Source organism: Podarcis raffonei, chromosome 6 (genome assembly GCF_027172205.1).
Source record: "Podarcis raffonei isolate rPodRaf1 chromosome 6, rPodRaf1.pri, whole genome shotgun sequence".
NCBI classification, from domain to species: Eukaryota; Metazoa; Chordata; class Lepidosauria; order Squamata; family Lacertidae; genus Podarcis; species Podarcis raffonei.
In genome coordinates, this window is record NC_070607.1 from 68,512,687 (window position 1) to 68,534,331 (window position 21,645).

The following is a 21,645-nucleotide window of genomic DNA, read 5'->3' on the forward strand; positions in this document are numbered from 1 at the left end:
CGGCAGCAGCAGGCAATGCATTAATTGGAGGCCAGATATTCTGCCCCTGTGGATCCTGCTGCCTGAGGCAGCTGCCTCACCTTGCCTCATGTGTGGGTCAGCCCTGACTCTGACATTTCTGGGGGAGAAGGAAAGAGAAGTGGGCAAGTAACAACTGGGAGTAGGTGGGAGCATAGCTTTTACTTTGGCTTCTGCTGATCTTTACAACTTTTACCTCTGTGAACTCTTCCCCTTGGTAGCAATGATTTCTCGCAGCTCTGACTAGAGAGTTCTTCTGATTCCACTAACAAGCTGCACTGAAGTCTCTCTACCAGTATTTTAAAGTGGGTGGTTTGTGTGCCTCATGTTACTTTTTTATGGATTGATTACATTTTTATCCTGTTTTCCTCCACTGAGCTTGGGATGACATACAGGTCCACTCTACTCCCTCATTTACCCTTACAACAACCCTACATTTTGCTGAGAGATAGCAGTTGGTTCAAGATCCCTAATGAATCTCACCAAAGAGACTTCCTAGTCATGATTCAATACTCTTAACTTCTACAAATGAGAGATTTAGTCAACCCCACCCATTATTTCAGGAGTCACTACTTATGCAATGGTGCAGAAGTACAGATTAACCATTTTTCCAGCTTTCAGAATATGCCATCCTTTATATTACCGTATTTTTTGCTCTATAAGACTCACTTTTTCCCTCCTAAAAAGTAAGGGGAAATGTGTGTGCGTCTTATGGAGCGAATGCAGGCTGCACAGCTATCCCAGAAGCCAGAACAGCAAGAGGGATTTCTGCTTCCACTGCGCAGCGATCCCTCTTGCTGTTCTGGCTTCTGAGATTCAGAATATTTTTTTCTTGTTTTCCTCCTCCAAAAACTAGGTGCGTCTTGTCGTCTGGTGCGTCTTATAGAGCGAAAAATACAGTAATTATAGCACCCTACAATATCAAGAGTTCATCCTATAGCTGTCACATAGCTATGGGTTTATATTTCTGGACTCCTTTTTAAGACTATTCAGGTTTTTTGTTTTTTAAAACTAAGTGATACACCCAACTATGAATGGGAGATTTGGGACTTCCATATTTTTGTATTATTACAGATATAATTAACCATTTCAATCAGGTCATATGTTTTTGCTAAAATGATAATACAAAATTACATCTCAAATCGACTGTGAACTAGCTTTGGTTTTGACTTGTTATAGTTGGTAATGAGATCCAATTTACTGTGACCAAGAGTCATTCTTTTTTCATCCCTGTGTATTTTGCTGCTGTTTTTCGTTGGCACATCATCAGAGGAGCAATAGGAACTAGAATCCGTGGTCTTCGGCTCAAAATGTACTGATTTAGTAGGCTTGTTACTGAGATCTAGTCTGCTGTAGCCATGAGTTGCTGGTTTTTCATCCTTCTGTATTTTGTTTACATCTTCCATAGCTTGAACAGTATAAGGGAACTTTTTGTTGACTTTCATTCCTATACTCTCAGGCAGAAGCTTCAAATCGTGCCCATTTCTTGTGTTGTTGCTTAGTATTGGTGAAGATGTTGACAGCAAAGATGTCTTAAGTCTTAGTAGATTAGGTGCATCATTTAATTTAGCTGATGCACTGCAGCTAGAGTCCAGCAGCTCCCTGGGCTGGTATTTCAAGTCATTAAGTCCCAGGAAGCCTGAAACATTCATTCTTGTTTCACCGGGAGTCCATTCTTTAATTTCACAGTGTGCATTAGAAGTTGTCAGGTCTAGATATGGTGATCTCCTTACGCTTACTACGCTTGAATTTGAGAGGCTAGTTGAGGGGCTTGTGGTCTCGCTCTCATTCATTTGAATATGCTTAGAAACTGGCTCAAGTTTCTGCAACAACCTGTGGGGAGAGGTTGTGGATTTTTCAGCTTTGGGGATGCTGAGTTTGTTCACAGATCTAGACTCGGCATATATGCATCGGAACTCTCTGTCAAAGTCCTCAACAATTTTTCCTTTGAAGTGTGTCACCAGGCCAGTGTGGACTTGACTGCACAGCCACGTAAAACTGAAAAGGAAAGGATTCAGAGACCCTGTGAATCATCAATATACCAAATAACTCTGATTTCAAATAGTTATCTATTTGGATACTATGGAAATGCATTGGACAGGATAGTTAGCTGAACACATCAGTATTATTTCAGTGCATGAAAATAATGGGTGGAGCAGTTTGAGGAGCAGTGATTCAGGATGAGTTCACAAGCATTAGGTTTGTTGGGCAATAATTGAAGCTATTACCTGAATATGCCAAGCTATTATATTTCATGGTTGTTATAAGATCCTAGTAACAGATATGGGGGAAAAGCTGGTAGGTTTGTTTGTTTGTTGTTGTTGTTGTTGTCATATATTCAGTATGTCAGAGAAAAAGACCTTGCGGGCCATTCCATCCACACCAGTATTCCCTAGATTTGTCTTTGGTTTGCTCCCCAGTCTACAGTGTAAGGAAATATCATTGGCCCTACCACTTGGCAACTCCAGGTGGTGCTGTGTTGGCAGCACATGTTACAGAGGTGACTGTTCAGAAATAGAAATTGAAGCAAAAATGGGGTGTTTGCTGCAGAATGTGAATAATCCTTTACAAGGGTTTAGCCCTGGACTTTATTTTCAATATTAAGGGCCAGCTCTGGGATATGAAAAAGTAATGGGTGTTCCTGAACATGTGTAAAGCACTTTCTGCTCAAGATGAGTTACTGGAGCTAATCTCCATATATATTGGTTTAAAATTTAGTTTAGAGGACAAGGTGTCCAGGGAGGCTTGACCTCCATCTTCCTCCAAAAGGTTTGCTCCAGGTCTGTGTGCCATTGGGGTTACAGTGGAAATCATCAGCTTACGATATGGCATTCTTACAATGGCAGCACCCTGTCAGAGAAGCTCACTCCATCTCCGCTCTAATTATCTTTCAGATTCTGAGTTTGGGACTCTTGAGTTTTTTGGTTCACTGTTCCCGTTGGTTGTTTCCTGCTGCTGAATTGAATTAGTTAACAGTGTTCTGCTGTGATTTACAGTTTTTTTTATCATGTTCTTATTTTTGTTCTTATTTACTGTTGTATTATGCATTTTTAATTTTTTTGTTAGCCATTTTCCAGAATTTTTATAAAGAAACTGTTTCTTTTAGAGATTTCCCACTGGCCTGGCATTGTGGGCAAACAAGGGAAGGACAACATGTGAATAATCCCACAAGTATTGTTGGGGTGAGGGGCTAGTGCAGGGGTCAGCAAACTTTTTTAGCAGGGGGCCGGTCCACTGTCCCTCAGGCCTTGTGGGGGGACTGGACTATTTTTTTGGGGGGGTGGATGAACAAATTCCTATGCCCCACAAATAACCCAGAGATGTGTTTTAAATAAAAGCATACAGTCTACTCATGTAAAAACACGCTGATTCCTGGACCGGATTTAGAAGACAGTTGGGCCGGATCTGGCACCCGGGCCTTAGTTTTCCTACCCATGGGGTAGTGGATCCAGGACCTGATACGAGGCAGGAATAGATTAGTAGCATCAGTTGCTCCCTCTTCTAACTGGGGATCATTGAAATGCAAGGAGGAGGGTTAGTGAACCAAGAGCCCCAAAAGAGTGGCATCGGAGGGTGGAACTTCTGGACCCTTAATAATGATGTAGAAGAAGGGATTTCAGGAGTTGTAGGTTTTCAGCTCTGGATGACAAGCTGCAATTGCTAAAACATCCTCTTCTACATAAATATTAAAGGTACAGGAGACTTGTCCCGTTTTGTCTGGTTTATTTGAAATTGGAAATGGGTAAATGGATTCTGAGTAGAATAGTTGAAGTGCAACTAATCCCAGCAACACAAGAATCCAGTGGGTGGGGTTTTAATACTGCATCAATGGTGTCTTGTGCTGGTGCAATAAGTTACCCTGTTCCTAAATGCCCTTAACAATTAACAAGTCTGACTGCCAAGTTATTATAAACTTCCACACCCAAGTATCCCTTCCTATTTAAAAGCCATTAAGAAAAAAAATGCCATTTTGGAATGCATGAATTGTAGTTCTTTGAGATGGCTTCATGATATGGGAACATTCCACTGGGTTCCCAGGCTTCCTGTAAGTTAAAATGAGAGGGCAAGGGAAAGGCAGCTATTAAAGTGTTGATGAATCTGGGTGGAAAGGAGTGAGTTGTATCAGACAAGGAAGTCCTCTTGGCTGCAGTTAAAACAAGACAGGGCTGTTTCCTCCTGAAGGCAAAGCCAAGGGATTGGCATGTGTGGCAGGGTAATTGAGGCATGCAGATAAAAAGGAAGCTGCACTTACTGATGATGAAATACAGATGCTATAGCATCAGCAAGGAAAGGGACAAGATCAATGAGTGGACAGTCAACTTGTGAAACTTATCTCTTTTATATAAATGTTTGTGTCAGTGTCACATTATCTCTATTTACTTGGAAGAAGATTAGGGAGATCCATATTCAACCACAATGTCTGGGTCAGTCATACTCTCAACACAATCTGCTTCCATGGAAGAACTGCCCTGCAAAATTCTGAGAAGTGTGAATTTCAAAGGATTGGCTGTGTTTTGGTTCTTATATACCCCACTGCCAAATTGCATGAACGAAGTAGCAAGCATATCAATCCTATTCACAGGGCCTAAAATAGCACAGGTCCTAAAGAAAGAGGTGGCCATATCTTACATGCATTGTTCATGATATCTCACCTGTAGGTCCCTGCAAGGACTTCTTCGCCATCTATCAACACAAATTTCTCAAGTGCTTGTCCTGTAAGCTTCTTGCCAGCTTTGCTGTAGTATGTGTCTCCACTCACACAGCGTATGCGCATATTCTGAAATGGGAACAAGGCACAGTAGAGATCAAAGGGAGCAAAGACAAATGTCCCGTCTTTTCTGTGCTGAACTTAAATATGTATGCAGTGTGTATAAATTAATATGAAACTTGGAATTTGCCATTGCAATATATATATCTACATCAACAGTGTGTTTGGATTTAAGGGAATGTTTCTTTAAAAAATCCCATGTACATGTTTCCTTACCCCATGAAGATTAACAGCACAATTATATACAGTAAATGTCAACTTGGAAGTAGGGCACAGTGAGTTCATTGGCGCTTAATCCCAGGTGAGGATGCATAGTTGCAGTTTAAATATATATCTCAAAATATAATAACTGCTGCAGATATGAAAGACCAGGAGCTGTTTTGCCTCATGTTTTGAGGCAAAATACTCTAAAATTATAAAATACTGGAAACCGGTTGTGGGGCCTCTATCATTTGACTCCTTTCAAATCCTATTTAGATATTTGAAAGCTATAGTAGCTGTAGACATAACTATTTATCAATAAATGTGCAATACGTTCGAACAGCCAGAATTGCAGTAACCCAAAAGTGGCAGAAAAGAAAAATCTCTGATACAGAATGGTTATTAAGAGTGTGGGATCAGGCTCATATTGACAAATATAATATAGATTAAATAATGTAGACAAGCAGGCTATTTGATTATTAGAAAATGGAAATAGAATTCTGTTGAACTGGATGAACTTGGTCTGATCCACCAAGGCAGAACTTATATTTTAATTCCTGAAGAAAGTGCTTTGAAGAAGAACATAGTTTGAGAAGACAAAGGGCACAATTAGACATGACACCAGCAGGCCCATAAGTTTAAATCCATGTTTGCCCCAATTGTATTTAAAATATTTTAAATTCTATTGCTCCCTCAGGCAGTTTTATTTTCAGTTGAGTTACCATACCAGAAATGAGCATAGATGGAAGAAAAGGGATGTGTGTGTGTGATTCACTCTCTGGCCCCATGTGCTTCAAGCATGAGCTTTCATTAAACCCATCTTTATATGTGATCAAGGCAGACCTGGGCATATAAACAAATGTTTCTGTTGCCATCCTATCTGGTTTCACCCAAAATGGATGGATGGAAATATTTGGGTGAAGACCTCACAGTGTGTCACTGAGCCTGATGCATGGTATGTGCCTTTGTGACTTAGCCCTAATAATTGTCACTGTCTCTGCTCTTGGGGTGTTCAGCTGCTCCTGAGTGGTAGAAATGAGACGTGAAGCCTCCTCTGCCAATGCACAACCTCTGCTTTAAAGGCTGCACTTGTCCTGTTTGCTTTTCTGTCTGTCATCCAGCTGAACAAACATTCAGCAACACATTGTACTTCTTCACCTACATTGTAAGGAGGCAGGGATCAAAATTCAATTTTCTTTTTTAAATGACGGTATAGCAAAACTGCAAACTGATATTGGTGTTATACAAATTTAACTGTTATGTCTTCCAAAAAAGCCTGGGGTTTAGGTCTGGTGAGGATGCTAAGAATTGTTAGAGGTCTCTAGCCCCCACCCCCTCTCACAGCACTATAATGACAGGCATATAACTGTCCTCCCCCTTTAATGTCCATATATTTTCTCACAGGTTGTTTTAACTTAGTAGTACTATACTAGCAAAACTAACTAGAAACGTACTGGGAAGTCATCCATAGTGAGATCCATTTTATTGCACATTTCTGCAAAGTGCCTCAAGTTCTTTTCATCAAGGATCAGGTAAACAGGAACACGCCGTCTGCTTGATGCCTCCATCAGGTCACTGAGGATCTCCATGTCTGTGAAGAGATCCATCATAATCGCAATCACCTGCACAGATGGGGGTGAAAGTGATAGGAGACATGTTAAAAAATACCAGCAGTACATCTGTACTATTAAAAATTATTTTCAAAGCATAGCAATGAGTTCCAGTATCTCTATAAGTGATTTAGTTTGCTTTGGGAAAATGGAAGAGCAAGAGTACTTTGCAGATAAAGAGTACTTTGGCACAGAGATTCTTCTGGCCCTCTATCCTAGGCTGCTCCCACACTAGCTCTTTTGTATGGAATATCGGTCCTTTGGTAACTCACTTTTTAGAAGAAGAAGAAGAAGAGTTTGGATTTGATATCCCGCCTTTCACTCCCTTTAAGGAGTCTCAAAGCGGCTAACATTCTCCTTTCCCTTCCTCCCCCACAACAAACACTCTGTGAGGTGAGTGGGGCTGAGAGACTTCAAAGAAGTATGACTGGCCCAAGGTCACCCAGCAGCTGCATGTGGAAGAGTGGAGACGCGAACCCGGTTACCCAGATTACGTGACTACCGCTCTTAACCACTACACCACACTGGCTCTCTTTTATGGAGAGTCTATGCAATATCGCTGACAAATAGGTACATCTTAGTGTTCTCTCTGCTGTTCACTCATGGTGGTTTTTTTCCCTTCTAGATTTGACTTAGCAGTGTTGTTGTTTGCAATAAAATACCATTGCAGCACCAGTCTTTCAGATAATCCTGGGATTTATGTATTAGCCGAACAGTGAGCATTAGAAAGCATTTTGACTAAGTGTAATTTCCAGACACACTTCAAGGGAAGCCCCATGTAGAACACATTGTGGTGATATGACTGAGGCATGTGTCACTGTGGCTAGATCTGCCTTCTCAGCTTGAGCAAAGGCACTCCTAGCCACAGCAGCTGCCTGGATAGCCAGGTGTAATGCTAGGTCAGGAGCTACAAGCCTGGTGCTTCAGATAGAGGTCATCCCCATCACAACAGGTCATATTTCTGTTCCCAGATCACCTTATCTACTAACCAGCATTACTGCTATCTTGGCTGCATTAGAATCACAGAATAAGAATTGTAAATAATATTTTTTAAAAAAATAATATTTATAACTTTTAAACACTACAAAAAAGGAAAGAAAAGAGAAGAAAAAGAAAGAAAGAAAACAAAACAATACAATATAAAAACATTACACAACACTAATACAATAAACTAAACAAAACAAGACAAAAACAGTTTAAAGCACATCATACACACATCATACAATTTCAATATCTTGTCTTTCATTCACTTATTTCAACGACCTCCTCACACCTCCCTTTTTGTATTCCACTTCTATTGATTGTTTCAGCAATTCCTTTCCATCTTCCTCTGTTTTCTGTCAAATAATTATCTTAACATATTTTAACCTTATTTTCCCTTTAATACTCTAATAATCTATTTGTACTTAATTCCTTATAACATTTCTACTAAAGCCATATAACTTCATTCCAACATTTTTCTAACACTCATTAATTTTACAATATTTCTATAAACAGTCTTTAAACTTTTTCCAGTCTTCTTCCACCGTCTCTTCTCCCTGGTCTCGGATTCTGCCAGTCATTTCCGCCAGTTACCTATAGTCCATCAACCTGGTGATCTTCTGTCCGATGCTCTTAGCTCTTTTCCAAGTCCCTTCTGCAAGTCTTCTTCATATTTATAAAAAAACTTTACTTTGTCTTCTGCTGATCTTATTTTTATTTTCCTTCCTTTGAGGCTAAAGAGTAGACCTTGGGGAAACTCCCACCTAAAGATGATTTTATTCCTTCCCGACAGGGCAACCAAATCTCCGTAGTTAGACCTAAGATCCAAAAGGTATTTCGGGACGTCTTTAAAAATTTCCACTCTTGACTGTTGTTCTTCTAGGTTCTTCTGGTAGTGCCAACAGTCTCTTATTCTGTTCTTCTCTTTTTCCCCTCCTCTTCCAAGTCTGAAGGCCCTCACAATTTTAATCTCTTCTTGACCCAAGTCCAAGTCCCAAAAATCAGCAAATTCCTGTGTGGAGAAATGTATCAAACTTTCCTTCTCCAGTTCAGGTAGGGCTCTGATCCACAAATTCATCTGTTTTTCTTTAAATTCAGTCATAGCAGACATCAAATTGTGGTCATCAAGTTGCATCTGTAAGGCTGGGACTCTCTCTCTCTCCAATTGTGTTACTTTACGTTCAGCAGCAACAACTTTCTCCCTAGCTTCCTCCGCAGTCTGCCATGTCAAAGTAGATTCCTGTGTCAATTTCTGAATGGTTTCTGTATTGATGTTCACCTTTTGTCCCAAATTATTTATACTTTCTGTATTTAAATCAATTTTAGTAGTTGCCACATCCACCTTCTTGTTAAGCTGTTCCAGTGAATCATTTATCTTACTTAATGCAACCACTAAGGCTTCTTCTGTCGACATTTCTCTTGATTTTGAATATGCTGGTACTTTTGCCATAACACTTAACCGATTCAAGGTCAGTCCCAGAATCTCACAGCTTTTTATCTTGCAGCTGGAAATTCCCCCAGCCCAGCTCTTGTAACAGTTTCAAAGGCTTCCTCTAGAGGGAAACAGTTTCTATTTGTATTAATAAGTAATGTCCTCTTTTCAACCCAGCTCAAACAATAAAGTTAGTTTCAATTTTCAGTTACTTTTGTTCCTTTTTGAAAGCAGACGGAGACAGTAAAAACAATGTATTTCTCTTATTAGCTAGCTGTCAACGAACGTTCTAATCGCTGTCAGTGAACATTCCAAAAAACGTCAGTCCTGCTAGCAGCCCGTTCCCAGGGTCTGAGCGGCGGTATTTTAACTCTCTTCGCTGTCTCCCGCAGGCATATTCAGTTCACAACTTCCCCCCCTCTTCTCCTGCCTCCAAGGGGGGGGGGTTTAATGTTCTTTACCAATGGAAATTTAGTCCTTTACAATAGGCTTTTCAAGACTTCAGCTTGCAGCCTCATTGCTTCAGTCTATTTACAAAAGGGGAAGGCGGACTTCCTGTATTAAACCTCCCTGTTACGATGCCAAATTAGACGTTTAGAGATCCAATTCTCCCGATTCAGTTCTACTCACGGGTAGTTACTTTAGAGTCAAATTGTCCACAGGAAAAAGTCAGCGCTCTCTGGCAACAGCTATGCGGCTTCGCTCCGTGGAAAAAGCAGACGATTCGAAGCACTGCGCCACTCACCCCACGTCGCTCCGGATCCCCGAAATCGGGTTTCCCCGCGAGTAGGGGAGGCGCAAAAGGTGCCCGCCAAATCCCACGTTCACAGGCTTCACTCGCCTGTGATTTTTAACGGGTCTCCGCCTTCGCCGTGGCGGCCAGACCCAAATTCCTACGGGGCAAATTCCTCCCGATCAGAGGAATTCCGCCATTACCGGAGGCGCCAACCCGGAAGTCCAAGAATTGTAGAGTTGGAAGCCACACCCAGGAATTTCCATGTTTGGCACAGTTTAATCAAACCTTGATTCTAACTTTTATTTATTATAAGAATTATGGCTGCCTTGCGCCCACAAAACTCTGGTACCCCAACACATAGCAGTATACAATGCAGCCACATAGCAGCCACATTAAGCAATTGTTTCTCTACAGTTTTCAGTGCATTTCCTCAACACTCCTTATAGCAGAAAGTTCAGGGCTTGTTTGTTTTGCAAGCGGGTTTGGTGTGCAATCTGAATTTGTCAGTATGCAATTGAATCCCGCCCACAAAATGGTGGCAATCTGGAAATGCCCCAAGGCTTAATTGTGGAGGGAGTTTCATAACTCAGTTTGGCAGGCCAGGACCTGATGGGAATCCTGTACTTCAAAGTTCTTCTCGTATCAAATAGATGGATTAATCTAAAGTATTTGTATGCTGCCTTTCATGCAAATATATCCCAGACTGGTTCCTAATAGTAAATTACAATAAAATGCAATTACTTAATGAAATACCAGGGTGGGGGTGGAGCCAACAACAACTCCATAAATAAAAACCACCCCACAAATTATCCACAACTTTAAAACAAATTCAGGGAGGATAATGGAAGTTTCAATTACAGTGTTTCAAATATAACATCTTTTACCATAAGAGCGAAACCATCCATTTTATATACAGTGCCTGAGGGAATTAAAAATGCCTTAACCTGGCAACAGTATACTTTACATATGAAGTATTTCTGTTTCACCATGAGTATTAAATATTAAGTTAATAGAGTTAAATATTAGGAGATTGACCATAGCTCACAGGAGTTACAGCAGTGAAGGAGGAGTATGAGCTGAAAAGGCCCATTGTCTAACTCCCTTGTTATATTTGCTTTTGGCTACTGCATGTTGTTTAAGTATCATAGAATCTTAGAATTGTAGAGTTGGAGGGGACCCCTAGGATCATCTCGTCTAGTCCAACCCCCTGTAATGCAGCTGTCCCAGATGGGGATAAAACCTGCAGCCTTGATGTTATCAGCACCATTTTCTATCCAGCTGAGCTAGCTAGAGCACAAGTGATCTTCACATATTTTTTGCATTTAGTTATATTTACAGTTTTGGAATGTGTTTCTTGTATGTTATTGTTTTTCTATGTTATTTTGAAATTGTTTTTGTAGTGTTTGAAATGCCTTCCCATTCCTTTGTTGTAAGTGCTTTGAGCATGTTTTTGTGTATGGAAAAATGGCATACAAATAAAATGAATGAGTGGCTTAGAACAAGTGATATGTGGATTATATATGCATGCATGTGCGCATGTGCATACATGCATTTGTAATCATGGGTTTGTAAGCGACCCTCGGAACTGTCCTGTCTCAGCTGCTTCAAATGCAAAAGTGTACAACACATGCGCAGTCTTAATCTGTGATATGCAAAGCTGCTATAAGAATTGAATAGAAATACTAATTTCTCAAGGTGTGTCTTTCCCACCACAGTGATAGTGACATTTCCTCTCTTCTATTCAGTTCTTTAGCATCCATAGATCTGGCACCCCTGCCAACTAATGAGCTTAATTTCAGTGTCACACTCTTATTTCTGTAGGGGTTTTGTAATGACACCAATATTACAACATTCCAGTAAGCAGCTGAATTAACTGATCTCAACCATAAATGTCGATTAGCACTAAGTATTTGTACAAACTGGGAGTGCACTTAATCCTGCCACCCGTCATGTGTCCTTGCCACCTCTTCCTCAGGCAATACAGTCACACAGCTCTTGTCGGTTCTTATTATTGTTGGCATCTGAGACAATGGAGGAGTGCGCCTTGGGGGTGAAGCCAAACCACACTGGAGACTTACAGCGCCTGCTGTGGCTGTATGGATTGATATATTCCTCCAGAGAATCATGGGAGTTGTGATTTGTTTAGTGCCTCCTCACAACTCTCAGTGCCTTTAACAAACTACAGTTTTTAGGATTCTTTGGGGGAAACCATGACTGTTAAAGTGGTAGTGTTTGGCGTGAATGTCATAGACAATTAAAGGGAAATTAATTCTATTCAAATGAATAACAGATCTACATGTAAATGTATTTAGCAAACAAATCTATTCACAGATGTGTTGCAAACTCTGTTAAGTACTTTCAGCAGTCACCAGAGCAAGGTCTGTAGACATCTTGACATAGCACACACATGCACAAACACTTTGGAATTACTCCTTTGAGAGAATAAACATCAAACATTTTACACTGAAGAGGAAAAACTACTATGGAGGCAAGTTTTGAGGAAATATCCTAGAAAAGGAACTGGCAGGAACCTGGCATCCTATTCATGGTTCTTTCCTAGAAAAGCCACATAGACTGTGGTATAACATTTTCCACATACATTTCTTGACTGACTCATCCCAAAGAACTCTCCTGTCTTGAGATTCTTCTGGGCTACAGTTTAGGGATGGCCAAAAGGAGACTGCAGGGCCAGGTATGGTCCTGGAAGCCATTTTATTTGGTCCTTGGAGACCACACCAAATTTAATGATTGTATGATAACCATTTTCTCTACCGTTTCATGCTTTAGGGAAAACATTTTCAGAAGCTGGGAGAGATTATTTACGGTTTAATGTTGCTTCTGTTTTTGAGTTTTGCACATAATACCTGGGCCATGCATACACCCATCTGCTCCATGATGGCGAAGTTCTCGCTCCTAGGCTGCAAGGATGACTTTATACTAAAGAATAATAAAAGTGCATCTAATAATTTCTAAAGGTGTGCGGCAAAATATTATTCTTCCCCTAGAATTCTTATAATGGTGTTGAAAATATAGATTGGCCACTTCTGCAATAGCTAAATATGACATACTTCCCACTACAATACTGAACAATCGAGCGTCAAAGCCTGTCATGTAACCCATCAGATAAAAAACTCATACAAGGCTAAAATACTAACACACACATAAACACACACGGAGTTGACATAATACATAAATAATTGTATCCAATGCTGTCCAAATCCAAACCAAAATCCCAACCATCTGGAAGTAGAGGTGCTGTGTGGGAGACTGCTGGGCACATGAAAGGAGGGAGAAGTTCAGATGTGGAAGTTGAAATCTGCTGTGTGAGCAGAGCAGTGGTGTTGGCTATAACCCAAAAATTCTAAGTAGGATATCATAAAAATGGGAGCAAACTACCACGACTGGCCAAAGACAGTTTTCTGCCAGAGATGAAGGACAAAAGGGCACCCCACTCTTACTCCACATGCAGAAGGCAGCTGCATTTTACCACAATATTAGGAACAGGATGGTGTCCACCACCACACCTGGGACAGACTGTAGGGCACATGCAGCTTTGTTTGCCAACAGAAAAGTACAGAAATGGGGCTCAGAGGGAACAGGAAGGGGGAACTGCTCACTTGAGGCAGTCAACTTACTCTTCCTAATGGTAGGACTAGCCTTGCAAAGATACAAGTACAGTGGTACCTCAGGTTACATACGCTTCAGGTTACAGACTCCGCTAACCCAGAAATAGTACCTTGGGTTAAGAACTTTGCTTCAGGATGAGAACAGAAATCGTGCTCTGGTGGCACGGCAGCAGCAGGAGGCCCCATTAGCTAAAGTGGTGCTTCAGGTTAAGAACAGTTTCAGGTTAAGAATGGACCTCCGGAACGAATTAAGTACTTAACCCGAGGTACCACTGTAATTACAGTGCAACACCAGAAGCCCAATGATCAGCCCCATCTTCCCCTTTTGGATTATATATCAAATGCTCTACTTACTGTCTTGGCCTTGCCTATCAGAGACCGAAGTAATTCCTTTACATTGTGTGTCTTGTCCCTTTGGAAATACAAAGTGACTTCTGTTTGTCCAAATGATGAGACTGTGGGAACCTCTGGCCAACCGAGCTCCAGATCTGGGGGGTCAATGTCTGACATAAATGGGAAGTATGTCCCAGATGTGACTCCAGAGAGGAGGGAAGCCCCGTCACCACTGTCTTCTCTCGTCAGCCCTGTCTCTCGTCTTTTAATCGGAGACCCTGTGATGCTCTGACTATGTTGGCTAATGTAATCCATATCTAACGTGGAAAGAAATGGCAGCTCCTTTTCCTTAGTAATGGCTTGCCGGTAGCCACCTTCTCCCTGTTCCAGAAAGGCGTCCACAGCCAGCCTGGCCGTCTCGCTATGCTGCAGCATTGAAGGGGTGATTTCCACCCTCCAGGGCTTTTTCAGATCATCCAAACGGCTTTTCAGTTGCCCTGTGGTCCCTTGGGAGCTCCCATAGCCCCTGTGGAGCCAGCTCATTGCCTCTGCTGTTGGGTAGCCAAACATGATAGTACTCAGAGTTGCCCCTCTTGAGAAAAATTCTGCTGCCTTTTCAGTCAGGAGTCCTCCCGTTTGCTGTTTGGTTTTTGCTGGGTTCTTCAACAACGTAGCTCACGACGACTCTCTAGCTCCTGAGGATCCGTATCCTTTGTCCTCAGCCTCTTCTAAACATCCATTCCTTCCAGGAAGAAGGAAACTTCTCTGGTTGTTCCAATTTGTCTGCTGAAGGAAGAAGTAGTTGCTGGAAATTTTGGTGTCCAGGGCCTGTTTCGATGTTGCCTTCCTCATGGAAATGTCAAGAAGGATTTCCCCATCTTTTCTGCAGTAGCTGCTTTTAGATACGCTTCCTCAAGCAGTGAGACTCAAATAAGTTCCCGCCCTAACTAACCGTGAACAAATTTCTCTGTTGCAGTCAAAACCCTGAAACCTGTTCAGGCAGTTCTCATGCCTCGAGAGGAAAGAGGAATGCTGGGACCTGTTCTAAGGTCAGTGTGGATTTATGTGACTATAATAACTATACACAAATGAAAAAAGAATGTAGTAACACTGAGCCAGGCTCGAAATAGGAAGGAAGATGATAGTGCATTCTTTAGTGTACATTAGTATTCTTTTTTTCTTTTGGTGTTAATGGGTGCACACCTGTGCAATAAATTCTGCAAATTGCTGTAATTCAGGGCAGGGCAGTGGTTGTTTAGGGTCTCCGGAGCACATATTTTCTTTGAAGTGCACCAGAAAAGTATTAGGCAAACTTATTTTTTCACAATGTTTTAATAACCATGGTTTTTAGATTTAGGACAAGTGTAGTCAGCATTCTGACTATTTCTAGGTTATTTCATCTGAAGCTTTACTCTGGAACTTATTCTGAGGGAAACTTGGAGGGTGATGTTGAGTTAGGGTCTTTTTGGCTGTGGCTCCTTGTCTCTGGAATGCTCTTCCCAGTGAGGTCTGTCTGGCTCCTTCACTGACATATTTTTGATGTTAGGTAAAGACTTAGCTTTTCCTCAGCTTTTGACAGTCTGAGTCGATTTTGTTCTGGTGCTAGTGTGCTGCTAAAACTTCCTGCAGCTGTTACGGGCTGCGTGTGGTGTTTTTAAAAAAAGGAATTGTAGGTGTTCGCTTGAAAATTAAAGTTTGATATGACGTTTAAATGATATTATGTATTTATGTGTATTTTAAAAAATGTAAGCTTCTTGAAAACATTTTAGGTAGCAAGCAACTAATATGTCTAAACAATGTTGATAATGTGGTGGTGGTGGGGATGCATAAGTAGCTTCTGCTATCACTTTCAGGGTCAGCCCAAGACATTTTGTTGCCTGAGGCAAAGGTCAAAATGGTGCTGCTCCCCATTCAATAGACAGAAGCTAATTGAACTGGTAACTGAATCTTATTTCTGCACTGGCAATGGGATAGCCACCTGCACTGCATCTGAGGCAGCAAGCCAGTTTAGGGGTCCCAGTGGAGGCCATGAGTCATACCCAGTGGCATCCTCCAGCTAAGAAGAGGGAACATTTGGTGGGCTTAAGAGAAACAGCCAGAGGGCTGCCATTGCTACTCTATAGCACCTTCTGCCTGAGGCAGTTGCCTCTCTCTGCCTAATGGTAGGGCCAGCCTTGATCAATTTGTATTTGTTCATTGTTATATCATACTGTTCTCATGGGCTAATAATATTGATATATAAATAGCATACATTATGCATTATATGAAAATGCCCATAGGAGCAAGCATTGCCCCCGAGGATATTCAGTGTTCTTTACTTAGTAACAAACGTTTATGTTGTGAACTGCCTTGAGATCTACAGGTACAGGGCGGTATATAAAATTTAATAATAGTAATAATAGTAGTAGAAATACAAAAAAGGAAGGGCAGAATATACACTGTGAAGTTGCATTGGTTTCAATGAGAGAGTTGAATGTATGCTTGTATATTTCCTATTGAAGTAAATGGAACTTTACTATACTTTTTTTGACTGGATCATTTCCTAAGGATCAGCCATGGCTGAATTCCATGTGTGTGTGTGTGTGTGTTGCATCCTTCCCCAGTTCGGTACCTTCCAGACGTTTTGGACTACATCTCCAATCAACCCCAGCCAGTATAGCTAATTGTCAGAGACGATGTGAATTATAGTTCAAAATATCCAGACAGCACCAAGTTGGAGAATAAAACCTATTTGAAGTATTTTCTAGTATTTAACTAATATTCCAGATACATTTTCTTAATAATAACAACCTAATTTTAAGGTTCGCAAAGCATATTGCCTTTGGATACGAGAGCAGCAATTAATCCTTGCTGCTGACAGTTAGAACTGACATGTAGCTACTTAAAACGATTGCATTTTTATCAATGTTTCTGAACTGTGGGCATTACAAAAATATGGTGGTGCGTGATTGCCGATTGTTACACATGTAGAAATGTTCATTTTTCAACGGTGACATCTGGAATCAGAGTAACCCAAGTGTACTTTGGCTTACAAAGCTTTCTGTTTTCCTGTTTCCTCCTTTGTCCTTTGTCCCGCTTTCCCCCAAAGCTACTCCTAAAGGCCAACAACACTCTGGGATGTGATGCAATGGTTTCAGTGGGGGTAGAAATCTGGGCAGCAGGGAGGCAGGGCTGACGTGTCTTCCCTTCACTCAATAAGCTCTTTGGACCCCAGACACTGATTTGCTTTAGCAGTTTGCATTCATTTTAATAAGAACATGAGATGAGCCTGCTGCATCAAGCCAATTGGCCATCTCATCCATCATAATCTTCTAGTGGCCCAGCAGATGCCTGTGGGAAGCCCACAAGCTGGATTCAACCAGAAGAGCACTCTTCCCTCCTGTGGGTTCCAGCAACTGGTACACAGAAGCATTGCTATGGAAGCAGAGCAGATCCATCATGACTAGTAGCTATTGATAGCCCTCTTCTACATGAATTTGGAAGACCATCACATTTAAATACTGCTTCTGAGCACAAGCTTCTGCCTCTTTCTCCTCCTTTGTTGCCACCACAGGCACTGTACTCATCATAAAGGGGGCTGGAGCTGCAGAATTACTAATAGTGTCCTGGTGATGTGACCTAGCCTAAAAAAGGGAAGCCATATCTAGAGGCATGTTTGCCAGGTGCTACTTTGGTCAGGATGGCTTTTGTTAGGGGAAACATCATTTTAATTTCTAAGCCTTCCAAGTCCACCTAGCTTATGGTCAAATGAGACATGAAATTTGGAGATCTATGATTAGATTCCTCCATTGCTATAATGATGATGATAATAGTCCCACTAGTGTGGTGGTAATGGGGGGGTGCAATATTGTTGGGGTTGTGGTGCTGGATCAGAGAACCTAACCCTTTCTTCCATTTTTCTCTTGGCTTGAGGCCAAGCTTGTGAGCTGAATCAGCCTTGCTCTTCACCCAAGGGGAGATAGAGGCAGTAGGAAGGAAGGGCTGCAGGGTAGTGTGATGTGGAGAGCTTTGTTGCCATGCTGCAAGCAAGAGGAGAGGTCAGATCCAGCCCTGCTCACTTCAACACAGCAACAGTGTCAGGGATGAAGGTACAGCGGGAGAGCATAGCAAGAACTCTGTCTTCTTCCTAGGGCCATTTTCCCCTATCCAGTGTTCAACAACCTTAGGTCCCCAGATGTTGTTGGGACTACAACTCCCATCAACCATCACTGGCTAAACTGGGTGGAGTTTATGAGAGATGTGGTCCAACAATAGCCAAGGACCCAAAGTTTAAGAACACTGCCCTAATGAAGGTAATTGAGCAATTGATGGAAGCAGGCTTGGAGAGTAAGTAGATCCTGGCTTTGCTTGTGAGTCTGGCAGGTATAAGAAGAGATGAAGGCAGAGAGAAAGAGAAAGCAAGCAAGCATACACCAATGTAGCAGCTTGGAGCTTCCCCATTGAATTGATGCTAGATAAATAGATATGCATGCAGTTGTGAGTTGCAATATTTAAATATTGCAAAATCCCTAATGAGAGGAAGAGAGTCCCAGCCGTGAAGGAGACACGCACTGCTCACAACATATTGTTGTTAGACATTTTTGCAAACATCTGGGTGTGTATAGTTACAGCCCTGGTGGCACATTCGAAAACAGTATTAATGAGGATAATAATAGTAATTAGAAATAATAGGCAGTATTATCTACTGCCCTGCAGTCACTGCTCTGCAGTGATACTCTTGGGGTGGTCTTGACCAAGTTTAGCTATGATTCCTGCATTGTAGGGGTTTGGACTAGATGACCCTTGGGGTCCCTATGATTCTATGTGATAAAAATTCTGTGATTAAAAATTAGAAGGAAGTACATGGTGGCTAACTCCATGGGATGTCTTTTCTAACGTTGGACCTATATCAAATCCCTACAATAGCCTACTTTGCAGGGTTGTTGAAACCATGCACAGAAAGACTGTACAGCACCATCAAATTAAAAGTACAAAAAACGCCCAAAGAAATTAATCTATTGATATGGTTTCCGGTTATGATAAAGCCCTTTCTACTGGAACTTTCTAAACAAAAACTCAGTCACACCCTCTGATTCATTTTGAAAAGTGCTGCTGTGTGAAATTAGTATCTGCCTGTCATCTTGGCAAGCATGCAGTGACTATTTATTTTTCAACTACCTTCTCGGTAGTAATTGCGACATCAACTTTCCCCCCAACCAATTCCCGTTCCAGGAAGCTTTGAGGCTATTTTATCACAAGAGAAAACATTTTTGTAGCCAAACAGTGGGATAGAAATCTTCTAAATAACAATAAACGTTTGAGGAAAAAAATAACTACATATTCACATATCGGAACCCTAAACTTAAAAGGAAACATTCGTCTAAAGTGAACAGACATGGGAGCACAGTTGAATGTACTGTCTACTGACTGCTGTAGGAAATGGAACAGGCTTGCTTCAAAGACATGTTGCAACAGACACCTTTCAGTTATAGATTGCAATTGTTTGCACAGGAGGAGGTATGATGCATATAGCGCTCTTAATGTGCCAACTGTTTCATGATCTCCATTTTACATGCCTTCACAGTGAACCTCTTCCTCTATTCTAATGAGATTAAATCATAGAGCCTTATCTAGATATGTAAGCAAATTCATGACTATGCTAGGATTTGCCCCCAGGTGTTGCAGAACCACCTGCGATCAATGTGTTGGACTCAAGCTGGAAAGACTAAAGTTCAAATCCCCCACTTGGTTATGAAGGGCCCAGCCTTTTCAACCCAAAACCCCTGTCCAGGCCATCAGAGCCTTCTGCTAAAGCACTCTTGGTAAGGGAGGAGGATAACATGCATTTGCCTCAAAAGTGTGGTCCTCCCTGGATCTAGCCTGTCTCTAATATTCCCTTCTGGATCCAGTGGGTGGTGGCTGACAGCTGCAGGTACACCTGGAGAAAATATATTCTCCAGGTGTACCTGGAGAATACATATATTCAACTTTCAGGCCTGATTTTGCCACCAATACAGCCTTGGTCACCCTGACTGATGACCTTTCTTGGGAGAAAAAGGGGACTGTGATCCTTCTTGACCACTCAGGAACCTTTTGACATTATTGACCATGGTGACCTGGAGGGACTCAGGGAGGTGGAAACTGGAAGCACTACATTAAAGTGGTTTTACTCCTACCTGCTGAGTTGCTGCCTACTGTTGCTTGGCCCCATGGCTTTTGAGCTGTGGGGTCCTGCAAGGGTACATTATGTCCATTATGTATATGAAAATGTTGAGAACTGTCACCCAGGGATTTGGAGCCTGGTGCCATCAATATTCTGATGACATGCAGTTCTCTCTCTCCTCTCCCCATTCCATCACAACCAGCAGAGGCTGTGATGGCTGGATGGGGGTGAATAAACTGAGGCTGAATCCTGACAAGAAGGTGGTCTGTGGGTCTGGGACTTAGGCACTGCACTCCCCCTGAAAGAACAGGTTTGTAGTCCATGACTACTTCTGGATTCCAACCTGTCACAGGAGTCTCAAGTGGCTTCTGTGGCTAGGGGTGCTAGCTCAGCTTAGGTTGGTTCATCAGCTATGGCCAGCCCTGGATTGTGATATCCTGGCTTCAGTGGTCCAGGCTTTGGTGACCTCCAACCTGGACTACTGTAATGTGCTCTACATGGTGCTACCCTTGAAGACAGTATGGAGGTTTCAGCTAGTGCAGAATGTGGCTGCCAGGTTGGGACAGCCCAATGGGACCATTGTCTTCAGAGCAGTGCACTGACTACCAATGAGCTACCGTGCCCAATTCAAGGTGTTAGTATGAGCAGATAAAGCCCTAAATGGCTTGGGACCCAACACCAGCCATCTTGGCTCCTATACTTAGCAGGGGAGACCCTGTTGGTGATTACCTGTGAGAGGGCCTTTTTGGTGGCGGCTCCCCATTTGTAGAATGTCTTCCTTAGTGAGATCTATCAATTTCCCTCGTTATTAACTTTAGGAAGAATTGTGAAGCATTTCAGTTTACTCAGGCATTGATGGCTGAAAGTCCTATCCCTGTCAACTCCGAAATTATTGGTAGCTGTAGAGTTCCAAATATTAGATGGCTCACTGTCTGATTGTGTGCTGTGTTGGGCCCACTGTAAATATGTGAGACAAATTAACAATCTGTGCAGTGTTTCCTGCAACCCAATTGTCACAGGATCCTACCAATCAGTAATCACACTGTTCAAAGTTGGAGTTAACTCTTTTTTGGCTGGGGCAACTGTCAGATGGGCAATATATAAACTGTTGTTGTTAGCAAATACATGATCTCTACAGACTTGGTTGAGTGTCAGGAATAATGAGCAGAGCAGGCATTCCCAGAGGTCTTGCTCCATGAAAATTTATGGAGTAAATTGATGAAAATTAGTTGCTGAGACTAAAAGTCCCCACCTCCTCACAGCCGTCTTAAGTCTCCTCTCAAGGGATTTCCCCAAGCAATCAGAGACTGTGCCTGCAGGCAGCCAACCTTTCCTCTGCCCTTTTCATGCCTCTTCTGGTTCTGGGAGAAAAGAGGGGAGCTTGTTGCAGCAGGAGGGGGAGACACCCATGACTCTTCACCAGCCTGGCTCATCTTTGCCTCTTGGCCTCCCTCTTCCCACTTCAGCCTCTGCCTCTGATTCTAGACTTCTCTCTGCCACAGACCCTCCCTTCTCACTAAGCCCTGTTACCTCTTCAGCTTCCAACCCCTCGTCTTCCCATTAGTCTCCCTCTGACCACTCATCATTGTCCCACCACCATTCCCCAGGCTCTAAGCCTTCTTCCCTTGGTCTTTCCCCAGCTGGTTCCTCCTGCCACTCATCTGTATACAACCAGTCCACGTCACCAGTATCTTACCTTCCTCTGTTGACTGCAACTGTACACTGACAGCCAAGATAACACTGTCATGGTTCATTTCTTTTTTGCCTCCATTTGCAGCTCAACAGCCATGTGGCATTT

At 42.1% G+C, this 21,645-nt stretch overlaps 2 protein-coding genes across 2 annotated transcripts in view; one reads left to right on the forward strand and one right to left on the reverse strand.

Annotated features, from left to right (window-relative positions):
- Positions 1 to 21,645, forward strand: part of CEP250 (centrosomal protein 250) — a 133,247-nt gene that overhangs the window by 1,506 nt on the left and 110,096 nt on the right. The window contains exon 2 of the mRNA XM_053393799.1: positions 14,682 to 14,754. The gene's annotated coding sequence lies outside the window, so the exon portion shown is untranslated. The remainder of the gene's footprint in view (positions 1 to 14,681; positions 14,755 to 21,645) is intronic.
- Positions 920 to 15,094, reverse strand: FAM83C (family with sequence similarity 83 member C). The gene is made up of 4 exons (XM_053393801.1): positions 13,727 to 15,094; positions 6,442 to 6,609; positions 4,671 to 4,795; positions 920 to 2,016 (listed from the first exon to the last, which is right to left on the reverse strand). Exons 1-4 carry the CDS (start codon positions 14,273 to 14,275, stop codon positions 1,149 to 1,151), a joined length of 1,710 nt encoding a protein of 569 aa, XP_053249776.1. The 5' UTR covers positions 14,276 to 15,094; the 3' UTR covers positions 920 to 1,148.